This window comes from Dendrobium catenatum, unplaced genomic scaffold, assembly GCF_001605985.2.
Source record: "Dendrobium catenatum unplaced genomic scaffold, ASM160598v2 fragScaff_scaffold_1422, whole genome shotgun sequence".
Lineage (NCBI taxonomy): Eukaryota > Viridiplantae > Streptophyta > Magnoliopsida > Asparagales > Orchidaceae > Dendrobium > Dendrobium catenatum.
This window is the reverse complement of record NW_021319884.1, coordinates 938,459-952,491: the sequence shown is the minus strand read 5'-3', so window position 1 is coordinate 952,491 and position 14,033 is coordinate 938,459. Positions and strand designations below refer to the sequence as shown.

Genomic DNA, 14,033 nt, shown 5'->3' with positions numbered 1-14,033 from the left:
TTTTGTATTCTCTTTCTTGTTTGATTGTGAGAAGATAAAGTTTTAACTATGTACCTATGTTGGAATTAAACTGGTGATTTTAGGAGTAATCAATGAAGGTTTTAAACCATTTATATTCTTTGGAAGTGGGTGGAACATTCGAATAGTTCTTGTTAACACCAATAAAAAGATATTAACATAATGAAAAAGGCAAATAGAGTGAACCTGATTCCTGAATATGTTCCGGGAAAATTTAAGCTCAATTCACAGTCTCGAAAAACAAACATTTTTTATATACCATATTTGCTAAATTTGTTTTATATGTAATTAAATGGATCACTTTTAAAAATGAATGTCTATTTATAAAAAGAAATAGGATAATGAAATTAATGGGGGAATAATATCCATGTATTTGATAAAGAGATAAGTGATTTCGAAAATATATTGATTCTTTAAATATTATGCAGCATTGTCACTTCAAAAATAAAAATTTTGTGATGTTTTGCCTATGGATATTGCATATATCATTAGATCATTTTATGACTTAGATTTTTAATCCACATACTTTGCAGAACGCAAGTTATATGATCGATTTTAAATAGAAGATGTGCTAAGAATAACCTTGCATTATTAGAATCAAATTCATTGATCTTGTAATGATCCCCAAAGCATGCATGCATAAATTTTTTATGAGTTTCTTTTTTTTTTTTTTTTGTTCTGAACTTGTTATTGTAGGATGTTGTAGAGAATGGTCAAAAGTAAAGATAAAACTATGATTAGTCATATGAAGGACCTAGCTTGAAAACCTAACAGTCAAGTTAAGGTGGAAGGCAACGATAAGATGTATATATATTTTTAAATATAATTACTATGAGAAAGTTGTGAAAGGTGGTGTCACTAAGATGAATGAGCACCTATCTGGATCACACAAAAATATTACACCACGTGTCAAAGTGTTTGATACCGCAGGGAGGAGATCAAAACATATATAAATAAATCGGTAAAGTCAAAGCACCTAGCACACAGATAGTTTGATGAAATAATTTGATAACAGAGTTGATGTGGGCTCCTACTATAGAAGCAAGTGCAGCAGTCGGGATTAATCTTCTTCATTGCAATCCATGTCCTTTAAGGGTGCAAGGGTCCTATGGATTAGTATATGACAAACACATTAGAGGATAGACAATAAGACAAGCCTACTGCACAGAAGCTAACCCCAAAGAATGTCAGGGAGGCACATATAACTATGCATGGATATAAGCAGATTTTTTAACGACATCCTATTTAACATTATAACCTCCCATTCTTACTATAATATGATCGGTTTAATTAAAGCATATGGGAGAAGAATGAAACCTCTATCGATATATGACTTGAGAACATGGATTTTGAAAGAGACAAATACCAAGAGAAGTATCAAGAAAGTATGAGGATTTGAGCCTAGACAAGGATTACAATCATGTATAATGGATGGTCAGATGTAAAAAATAGAAGTTTGCTAAACACATTGATCAATAACCCTTATGGAACTAGTTCTTGAAGTCCATTGAGGCATCTGTTCAGGTGATAGATGCATAATTTCTTTTTTGATATATTGATAGTATTGTTGAGGAGGGAGAACACTCGATAGTATAATTGGTAACAGATCATGCTAGTGCTTATAGAGCTGTAAGGACAAAACTTATGGAAAAAAGGAAATATTTATATTAGACTCCATATGATGCACATTGTGTAGACTGTAGATCTCATCCTTGAGAACTTAGGGAGCTGCCGCAATACAAGAATGCACTGACAAAACAAAAAATAAATAAATTTATTTATAATCATTACTGGGTTTTGATACTTATAAGAAAACTTTCCGATAAAGAAATACTTAGAAATGCAGCAATCAAATTTGTCACCACCTATTTGACTTTACATAGCATTCTAAAGACAAGATAGCCTTTGTAGTCTATGTTCACCTCTACACAGTGGTTGAGTTATAATTGGACAAGAAAATCTGAGAAGAAACAGATTAGAAGGATTGTTTAAATAACAGATTTTGGCAGAGTGTATGCATGATATCACAGGACACTGGTGCAAGTTTAGAGAATGGCGGAGCCGAGAAAAAGCCTGTTATGAGTTTCATATATAATGTTATGGATGAAATAAAAGAAATTATTGCCCACAATTTAGAATGAGAAGAATGAAGGTATATAGAAATTTTGAATATCATTGATGAAAAATGGAAGCTACAGCTTCATCGGCACTTACATGCAGTTAGTTATTATATAAACCCTCATAATCAATATACAGAAAATAGGTCAACAAATCTTGTGATAAAATTAGGACTATATCATTACATGAATAGACTTATAGATGATTCAATTGAAAGAGCAAATGCTGACATGCAATTAATATCTTTCAAGAATAAAGAGGGTTTTTCTATATTGCAACAAGGGAAGGATATAATTTCCAAGTGATCACCAGGTAAGTTCCTTTGTTATTTTAATGCATTATATACTCGTTTATTTGAAATTCATTCTACTTATTATAATAATTTATTTAAATCTCAGTTGAGTTGTGTATTCAATTTGACGATGGCACTCCATAACTGTAACATTTTACTGTGAAAATTTTGGGATAAATGTTCTCTTCATCGAGATGTGAACGCAACTGGAGCACATACAATAAAGTGAATAAATGGAGAAAAAAATCATCTAACAACCTTAAGGATGAATTATTTAGTGTACATTGTATACAATAAGAGGCTTAAAGATGGGAACTTGAAGAAGAAAGGTTTGAAGCATGATGAAGACCTTATGATTTGTAAGGGCATGAAATCAAATGATGAGTGATTTATAGATGATGAAATGAATATATCACAATCTAAATTACGAGAGAAAATTTGAACGTTGATTTCTTTGATAGTGATGGAAACAGAGCATCTCATCCATCACAATCCAACCACAAAAAGAACAAAACAGAAAATGTATATAAAAATTTATTGTGTAAGCTCATTTACTTTGGAGTTTTATTCATATTTATGTTGATGAAAAATATTAAAGGAAGAAAAATATAACTGAAATAGAGGAAGAAGAAGCATATTGGGAGGCATTGCAATCCACAAGTGATGAGGCAGGGGAGAGAGCAATTCATTAAGACAATGATTCAAATGAAGACCGCTTCAGTGATGACAGCGTCGATGACTTCTAAGTTGTAGCTATATCATTATTGTTTCTTTTTTGAATTAAATGTCGATGAGTAGGAAATTGGGAAAGAATGTTGAGTTGAACTATATTTAATATGATTATGTAATTACTATAATTTGTGTTGTTTTATTGTTGCAAAGTTTGGACTTCAATTTTATTTCACACAAATTATTATTTGTCTTTGTATGCCTTCTACATTTTTTATTTTCATATATATGTCAATTTATTTCTCATATCATCCTTTAATATATTGTCTAATAATTATACAAAAAAAAAAATATTTTTAATCTTCATTTTAACTTTAGCTAATTTTTTAAGTTTGAATCTTATGCCTAAAAATGTCTTGAGGGTTACGCCCCACCGCAATGACAGAAAATGTCTTAATACCCAATTGTGTAATTTTAAACCTTGCTAAAGACTACATAAAGAGCATTGATAAATATAATTACACAAATCAAAAGCAATACGCAAAAAAAAAAAAATTAAATTAAATAGCTTCAGCGCAACAATAGATCAGAGGCCGCAATACTAGACATTACAAAACAAAACCAGAAAACAAATACATATCAATAAAAGCTTAATCAAAAGAACCCCGCCTACAGAAAAACGATTTCTAGCATCTACAATAAACAATTAGAAAGCAAATATAACTGAAATAGAGGAAGAAGAAGTATATTGGGAGGCATTGAAATCCACAAGTGATGAGGCAGGGGAGAGAGCAATTCATTAAGGTAATGATTCAAATGAAGACCCCTTCAGTGATGACAGCGTCGATGACTTCTAAGTTGTAGCTATATCATTATTGTTTCTTTTTTGAATTAAATGTCGATGAGTAGGAAATTGGGAAAGAATGTTGTGTGAACTATATTTTATATGATTATGTAACTACTATAATTTGTGTTGTTTTATTGTTGCAAAGTTTGGACTTCAATTTTATTTCACACAAATTATTATTTGTCTCTGTATGCCTTCTACATTTTTGTGTTTCATATATATGTCAATTTATTTCTCGTATCATCCTTTAATATATTGTCTAATAATTATACAAAAAAAAAATCATTTTTAATCTTCATTTTAACTTTAGCTAATTTTTTAAGTTCGAATCTTATGCCTAAAAATGTCTTGAGGGTTACGCCCCACCACAATGACAGAAAATATCTTAATACCCAATTGTGTAATTTTAAACCTTGCTAAAGACTACATAAAGAGCATTGCTAAATATAATTGCACAAATCAAAAGCAATACGCAAAAAAAATAATAATAATTAAATAGCTTCAGCGCAACAATAGATCAGAGGCTGCAATACTAGACATTACAAAACAAAACCAGAAAACAAATACATATCAATAAAAGCTTAATCAAAAGAACCCCACCTACAGAAAAACGATTTCTAGCATCTACAATAAACAATTAGAAAGCACAAACATGGACTGTAACGTAAAAATAACTTGACGAAGAAACAATAAATCAAAACACTAAACAACGCCTACTCTAAGGCTTCGTTTGTGAGGGCTTTTTTATTGCTTTCTGAAACGGAGTTTTAGTACAAAATTTTCCGTTTAAGAAAGCAATAAAAAAGCCGTCCCAAACGAAGCCTAAGAAAGTACTAGAACAACCATGATCCAAAATGCAGTCCATCTAAAAAGGATGAAATTAAAAGAATACCGTCAGGTGAGAGGGCATTGACCGGAGGGTTTTCGATCGTTATCAGAGCTACTCCATCCGCCCCAACCTCCATCTGTGTTCTCCCTTTTCCCATCTCTCCCTTTATCGCCGTACCGCACTGAGCTGATGATGAAAAACTTGATGATATGGAGTTGAGGCGAAGCAGTTCCGTGCTCGTAAAGGGAGGCGGTGGTGACGTCGTCGCCGCAAGAGCTTAGGGAAGGAAAAATAACACGGCGGGGTAGATTCGACTGCAGAAAACGACGTTGAAGGCGATGCGGTGAGGAAGTAATACTGGTCAAAGCCTAACTATAGATTTGATACTCTTTCGTAAAAAAATTATCCTTCAATTAATAAAAAGAAAATTCATTTATTTTAGGTTTAATTGTAATATATAATTCTATTTTTATTTTAAAATGCAAATAAATTAAATTATTTAATTTTCAGTTAATTTTTATTTTAGGTTCTAGATAACTTTTTATTTTATTTATCTTTCTTATATTTAAATTATGTTAATAATAAGAGATTTATTAAGTCATATAAATATTTGTATATTTTATCCTTTTTATTTTTCTAAAAATATAACTTCCTCTAATTAAGAAAAATTATAAGATATTACAAAAAAAATTATTAATGAATCAATCAGCTAAGGTTAGTATGGTTTCTTTAATGAATCAAACACAAAACAAAGTTTCCTTTATTTGTGTTTGGCTTTTAAAAGCTCGTTATGATATAGACTTTGTTTGAATTTCTTATTGTTTTCTAAATAATTTTTTAATATAAATTTTTTTCAAACTAAAAAATTTTGTACAAAAAAGTTATTTAGAAAACAGTAAGAAAATTGTCTCAAACAAAACAATATATTATTACATAATAAGTATTTATTATTTGGCTAAAATAATGTCAAAATTAATGAATTATGTATGATGGTCACAAATAATGATAAGTGAGCTCATAAGGGTATGAATCTTTCTTATATTACTTTATTTATAATGATAAAAATTATTTTTCTTGTGTTTGTTCATATGTGTCATACATTAGTAATAATATAGAGAATACAAAGAGAAAATATATCAACCATTAACTGACATGAAGTAAGTATAAACATTGAAAAAAAATTAAATAGCCAAACTTACAAAATGCTTCATTCATTACTTTGTGGCTAGTTTACACTAATAATTCTTCAAATGACAACTTAATTTAGACTTCTTTTGAGGCGGCTTTCTTAATACTTTCTAAATAAGCTTTCTAGCACAGATTTTTAACAAAAATTTATTGAACTTAAAATTTTTGTTGCTAAAAAACTGCTTTAGAAAGCAATAAAAAATTGTTCCAAATAAAATCTTAACATTTTCTATTTTTGCAAGTTACAGAACTCACGAAATCATGTTAAGAGAGTTCTGATTTCTAACTTTATATGAATATCCAATAATCAAATAGATAAATTAAAAAGAAAAAAGAAAAAATAAACGATGAAAGAGAAAAAATAAAAAGGCCTGATACAACTAAAATGATTCCACTATGGTGCCTCCTTAACTTGGAGATGGCAAGATTGTAATTAAAGTATGGAAAACTAATATGAAATATTACTAATTAAGCTGGTATAGGGTGAAAGGCAATGGCTAATTATAATAGCCAAATGTTCAAAGGTAGAATGTAATTTTTTTTAATTAATTTAAGGCTTCGTTTGGGACGGCTTTCTTACTGCTTCTTAAAGCGGCTTTCTAGTACAAAAATTTTAACTTTTTAACTAGAAAGCCGTTTTAAGAAGCAGGAAGGAAGCCGTCCCAAACGAAACCTAAATCTCAAAATACCAACTTTTACAAAAGTCATCCAAAAGAATGTCATTGTGTTCTACTTTTAAATGGATCAAATTGATACATAGAAGTATATGTTAATTTACAAGAAGAAAAAATTATGGAGTTAATTTTGATTTGAAAAAATTCCCTAAAGTTAGTGATTGTTTTTATTTTTCAATTTATAGTCATTACTGTAGCAATATCAACCTATTCCACTTACCCGACATGGGACAAATTTTTACACTAAGTATCGTTAGCATTGTAATTAGCTGATTAAACATGTGGAAAAAAATAAAAAGAAGACATAATTGCTCGTTTAATGGGCGATTAGCCATACATGATCAAGTCGCCGGGCAACTTGCTTAAATTTTTTTTTTTAATTCATAAAATTTGAAATCTAATTAGATGTAAAAAATAAATTTAAATTTTTTAAATCTTGACATAAAATTTGAAATAACTTATTTATTTTGAATTATATTTTTGAAATAATACAAATTTACGTATTTGAATTTTTTTTAAAATGAAAATTAAACAATTAAAAAGTGTATATATTAAATTGAATATAAGTATTGATTTATTGAGAGATAATTGATTACAAATTATTTATTGATTTATTATAATTATTATTATATTTTGATTTACTTTATTTTTCAACATTTGATTTTTGTTCAAAATAATTTTATCATTTATCTAAGTTTTTTTTTTCTTAATATTATTTCCTTAGATTTGAAAAAGTACCAAAAACTTAAATATAAGAAAAAGAAGCAATTTTAAGAAGAAGCAACATTCCAACAACAATAATAACATTGTATTGAAAATCACATTCAAACAGATATGAACGTACATATCCATAAAACTTAAAAACTTCGACGGTAACAGAAACAAATTAAAACATATTCAAACCAAATTCAGAATTTAGTTAACTAACACACTCAAGAAAGTTCTAAAAAGAACAGGGAATGCATGTAACGATTCTTGATCACGATGTGCATGTGAGCTTGAAGTTTGGATTGAGTTGGGCAACAATTGAATTTGTGCTGAAACCAATGCTGGATGCATTGTCAGTCTGATGCATTGAGAAACTCATTCTTATTTTTATCTGTCATAACAGTCAGATTCTCATATGTCTCAACGAGAAAAGCATCAACCGCAAGATGACGTTTATGGTTAAGAATACAATGTTCTATATTAGTGGTTAGGTTGTCCACAATCACCTCAAACAACCCATTTTCACGGCGTCCAATTTCAGCAGATCTACCCTTCAGAATGTTAGTCAGCACTACATGTCCCAATTGTTCCATAAATCTCTTTTGCAGAAATCTCCAACCCGTCACATTCAAATCGGCTTCGTCCTCTCTCTTTTTTTTTCTTTTTTTTTAACAAACCATATATTAATGCCAAACAAAAGTTACAAGAGCAAATAAAAAAACCCAAGGAACAAAGAAAAAACAAATACATGGGAAATCTGATCCCGATGGCTCAGTAAAAGGGTGAGACTACCAACTACCAAAAGCCAAACTCAGACCGTCCAATTTGGAGCAGAAATAACACGACCGAGCAAAGGATCCACTCCAATGCAAAAGGGAATATTCATAACTTCGACGTGGATGTGACATAATATGAAGTCTTTCATATATGACCAAGAAAGCATAAAAACATCAAATGAGTCGAAGTCAAGCACATAAATTCTAGTTGAAATTTTCATAAAACATCAAATGATCTCCAAAACTTGTATTCTTATAGTGAAAATGAGTGTTTCAACAAAGGAATTCAATGAGCCCCATATTATTCCATTATGAGATCATAAGGCACTTAAATTATGAATAAATGTTTTATGATCAAATGATTTATTGTGTGACATTCGATTGAGTGTTATGAAAATTTGAAATATCACTCTTAAACATTTATAAATAGGCACGCATTTTTCACATTAAGGGAGGAGATGAGAGCTAGAGCTAAATTTGGTGTGACCCTAGAACTCTATCTAACATTTGATAACGACAATAACTGCCAACAATAATAAATGTTTGGCCACCATCGCATGATCATCATAGCCCGTATGTCATCTCTTACTCATCATTGCCCACCAATAAACTCATGACAACCACCACTTAATCGTGATCTCCCGACTACCATCTTCCAATTACTATCACCCAACTATGACCTCCTAACCACTATTATCCCATTATTGTCTCCTAAACACCATCATTCAATCATTATTACCTAACTATAGTGATCCTCATCTCTCTAGGCTACAATCTCTTGACCAACATGGCCTGGTTATGGTCTTGTGATCACTATAGTCCAGCTATAATATCTTGACCACCATCACTTGACAACGATATATGAATTAACAACCCTTGACTTCATCAATACATGCCATCTTTGCTGTCTTTTATCGCCAACAATATCAATAAAATATTTTCTTATTCATATAAAATAAATTATAAATCATCATTCTTTATCATAAGATATTAAGTTCTCTAAGTTCTATTGCATGCTATGATATTTGTGACAATAAAGGCATACTAACATCTTATATTTATATAAAGACACAACACACACACAAATAGGTAAAAAGAAATAGTTTTAAAGAAGACATCATTTATGTGAAAAATCCAAAAATAAAAATAAATCACAAAGTATGAGAAATCTAGAGTTGTAGTAAAAAGTGATGATGGTGATCAAGAGACAACGTTTGAGCAATGAAGGTTAGACTATGTTGTGTAGGAGATGGGGAGTTGGGCCATGAAAGCATAATAGTTTGTAGATGGTTGGGCGATGAATTTATGATGGTCATCAGTGGCGGGAGTCATTGGCATCCATTGTCAGGCAGAATTATATTCAACTGCAAGTCCAGGCCTAGCTTCAAGCTCTATGCTCTTTTTCATGAGCATGATATGAGTATTGATACATCATCAAAAATCGTCTTGATCATGCACGAATCTTGAGGCATATTCAAGTTGAACATTTCAAAATTAAATTTGGGACCCTGTAAATTGCAATTTTGGTAAACTTATAGTCAAACTGAACGTCTCAAAAAGACGAACCCAACATCACAAAAATTGGTCCAATCTGAGCCTAAATGAGTCCAAATCAGGGGCCCGAATCATATTTGGAAGGTTCAAAGCATTATTTGGATGACAAAATGATATCCAAATATAGCATGATTATAGTCAAATTGAGTTGCTCGACGAGACAAATTAAACGATCCTAAGATTGCTGAATTTTGACATCGTTAAGGAACTTAAACATTTGAAAAATTCTCTGTGATCAGGGAAATCAATATGAGCCATCTGATGAAGCACTTCAAACCTGCCACAGATCTTCTCTATATTTACGGGATGTGCCACTCATGAAAATCTATGATTATATCTCCACTCTCTGCATGAATGAGACATTTGGCTAGAGATTGAAGAGAGCTCTAAGGCTTAAAGAGCTCCAGCACCATCGCCGACGAACCCCCGTCGACTGCCGTCGGACCACCGCTCGGTCGTCGATCGCCGTCGATCTTCCGCCCAGCCACCGCTGGACTTCCACTTTGTCGACGATTGCCTCCAGACTTCCACCCGGCCGTCGAACATCGCTGGACCTCCGCCCGTCGGATCATTCCTCGTCAGCTGAACTTTTACCCTGATGTTGTCAAACTTTTGCACGACTGTCGCCAAACTTTTGTCTAACTCTCCAAATTACTTCTCTCTCTATGTTTGTGTGTTGGATATTCGTCATTCGTACATCGCTAAGGTGAGAAGTTTACTCACGCCACTATTGCAAATATTCTTGCATGCAACAAGTCTATTTATAATTTAATATTTTGTTAAAAATATCTAAATGACTGAATCGAATGACTTTTATTGATTTCTTAAAAATATAAGAAAAAAAAATTGTAGAGGTCAAATTTTTTTTTTCTTTTTCCGTTTATAGATACTTTCTGCTGAATGCTATATAAAGCTTTTTTTTTGGGACATTTAGACCATTTAAAGCAAACTCACACACACAACGCATACACATAGACTCAAATCCTGGACCTCTTAGTTAGAAGTCTGTGCGACAAAAAGCTTGCTTCAATGCTCGGATTCTTAAGCTCTCAATCAATAGGCCAAGGAGAGTTGTGTATAAACTATAAAGCAAATACTACCTCGCGAGCTTCGCTGATAAAGAAGAATATCCGGACTGCTTTACGGGCTTACGGCGATGTTTCCAAAGAGATGCACATCTCTATCCAGTGGCGGTTGCCCTAACTCCATTTAAAAGCTTAAGTGGGTCTTTTTACATGTGCTTCGGAGGTCATTAATAATGCAGGCATTGGTCGAGGAGATAAATTTTTGTGGATTAAGGAGATTTTTTTTTAATAAAAAAATTATTTGAAGATCGTTGAGAGCCTAATTGAACTAATTTTTTATAGTTTAAAGCTCCTTCATTAATTATTTGTTTTATTAATGGATGACTTATCTTGAGAAATAAAAAATGGATGATAATTTGAGGTATTGGGGTTTGGCTGTTGGTAGGATGTATAAGTTTTGTAAATAAGGAATTAAAATTATAATTTTAAGGTGTAATTTTTAAAAAGTTGATATGTTTAAAAAAATCAAAAAGGAATTGAGAAAAAATTTGATATGCCAGATTTAAATCCAGCACCATTTGAATTGCAATTTTAACAAAATGATTAGTCAAATTGAATATCTTGACAAGATAAATCCAATCATCCTAAAGGAGCCCAAATCAAACAAGTAAAGTGGTTAAAAACTCTTGTACATTTATTGAATGTCCAAATTGTCTCCAAATCTTGCGTCTTTATATTCAATCAAGCGGCTAGATGAAACAAAGCCAACTAGGCTATGAACATTCAATTCAAAGGTTATTAAGGCACTTCAATGTTGAATAAATGACATATGATCAAATAATTAGATATAAATCATTTCATAGAGGGATATAGAATTTTGGCCAAATCTATCAAATTGTCACTCTAAAAAAATCTATAAATAAAGCCTCATTCTCCACTTGAGGGAGACGTAGAGTTGAGATTAGAGAAGAGTATAAAGATCCGAAGGAATTTAGAGCTCTAACCAACATTCGATGCCAACAATCATTGCCAGCCACCATGTTGTCCAACTATCATCATTCAATCATCATCACCCAACCATTATTATTTGATCACCAATTCCTAGTTATCATAGCCAATTCTTCATCATTTGACCACCTTCATCCAATCATCTTTTAATTATCATCGTATGATCATCATCATCATTAACTAATACCACCTAACCATTATTATTTTCGTAGCACTTTTACTCGGCCATAATTAGTCTTCCACCATTTCTCCTCTCAGTTACAGCCACAGGTGACCAAGAAAGTTCGACCATTCACTTTATTCTCTAATTGCGAAAAATAGCAAATTTCTTTAATTTTAAGTATATAGTGAATTATTTCAATTAGGCCAAGCCCCATAAAAATTTTTTACTGAGCTTTTCACTTAAAAACTCTAGTGTCTTTTGTATTCTTATTTTTTATTTGAGTGAGTGTTGAATCTTTAGGCAAAATTAAGACTAAAACTCTCACTCTATCAGTGTGAATATTCTAACACTAACAATTTGGCAAATATATGAGAAGCTGATAAATGATATGGTTGTTACTATAAAGACTCCATAAGAGCGAGTAGTTGATACTCTCCACTTATCCAAAAATCTCATAAGACTAAAAATTTTGGAAGGTATATATATATTTTTCAAGTTCACCTAAAAACACAAAAATATTAAAAGAATAAAGACTAAAAGCCTCCGAAAATATATATTTATTTGTTTCTCCAAAAATCTTATAAAACTAAAGCATAAAAAATTCAGTGCCTATAAAATTATAAAAAAGTTAAAAACCTTTGAAGGTATATCATTCTTCAATTCTCCAAAAAAACTAAGATAGTATATGATTTTGTTTTCCTTCTCAAAAAAGCTAAGCTTAAAGCATCAAAATTTATAGATTTCTTCAAATTTTCAAATATTTTAAAAAAGGATAATAGCCTCAAAAGGTGCATATTTCTCTAAAAATTTTGAAAGATTAAAAGCCTCAAAAGATTTTTTTTTATTATCCAAAAAGCTTAGAAGAGTACAAGCCTTAGAAGTATATATATTTTTTAGTTCTTCAAAAACATAGAACGACTAAAAGCCTTAAAAACATATAACTTTATCTATGTAGGATGATTTGGTACTCTTCATAGTACCATGACCTATAAAGGGAGAATGCTTCTTTTAGGGGATGGAACTCATACCAACAAAAGCGGGCTTGAGAGATATAGATTGGATCCATAATCACACTTATAAAGGGTAATTCATTACTCTAAGTAAAGAGGCAACCTAGAAGGGGAATATAATCCACTTACACAGGGTAGCATTTAATCTCTTTTAAGAGATGGAATAAATAATAATAATAAAGGAGATATTAAGAGATGAGGATATTTTTTCATAATTTCGCTTATGAATGAGAGTTTTATACTGCTCATAGAGAAAATATTAGAGCTTATAAAGGGAGAATATTTTGCTTATACATAACAATACTAGGCCTCTTTTATAAGTGAAACTAGAACGTACAAATGAAGAATGGTGACATGTAAATTTTTTTCATAAATCCATCAATGGTGACAATTCAGTGCTTTTTGTAAAGACACACTGGAGCCTATAATAGGAATATAAACTCAAAATACTTTGTTGAAAACTGTGTAAGAAAGATTTTAATATCTCATAAATGTTGATTTGGACTTTCGAAGAAAAAGAAGAGCAACCTAAAGAACCCATGCTGGACGAGATGTCAATCCTGACTCATCAACAAATTTGGCTCGTATTGTTGCTAAAATTTTAGGAAAATAAATGGTTAGAGTTTTTTGGAAAATGAGTGAAGTTTTAGAAATACAAGAGAGATGAGATACTTGGATTTCAATCACCAAAAAATTGTCATCATCGCTTTGTGTCTCATGCACGACCCATTGAAGCAAGCAAGCAACCGAAGAAAAAAAAGCCTAGATAGGCATAGGCCTGCAAATTGCATCGCACGGAAAAGAACAACAACTAATATGAGGTTTACTTTGGCTCCGTTCGAAAGCCATATGGTCCTCTCGGACCACTCCACACTCCCTATTCGCTTTCCATCGTTCTTGTTTGGCATAATTTTGAGCCACTCAACGAGCACTCAAGCTGGGCTAACTCTTGTTCAAAATAGAGCTCGATAAGTTAATGATCTCAAATATATATTTGAGCTCCAACTCAAAACTTAATAAATTTAACTCATGAGTTGGTTAAGAAGTTGAGCTTGACTAATTTGCACCCCTTTCGGCGCTCTATAAATTTTCTAAATATTGAATCCGGGCAAAGCGACACTCTTCCCGCGCGGTAGGGAATGCGCGCTATTTTG

The 14,033-nt window shown here is 31.5% G+C and overlaps 1 protein-coding gene across 1 annotated transcript in view; it reads right to left on the bottom strand.

Annotated features, from left to right (window-relative positions):
* The window catches only part of LOC110112426 (glyoxysomal fatty acid beta-oxidation multifunctional protein MFP-a), a 20,289-nt gene extending 15,143 nt beyond the window's left edge, over positions 1-5,146 (bottom strand). Inside the window, exon 1 of the mRNA XM_028699983.1 lies at positions 4,837-5,146. Coding sequence (XP_028555816.1) covers positions 4,837-4,930 — 94 coding nt within the window. The 5' untranslated portion in view covers positions 4,931-5,146. The remainder of the gene's footprint in view (positions 1-4,836) is intronic.
* Between the last annotated feature and the right edge of the window lie 8,887 nt (positions 5,147-14,033).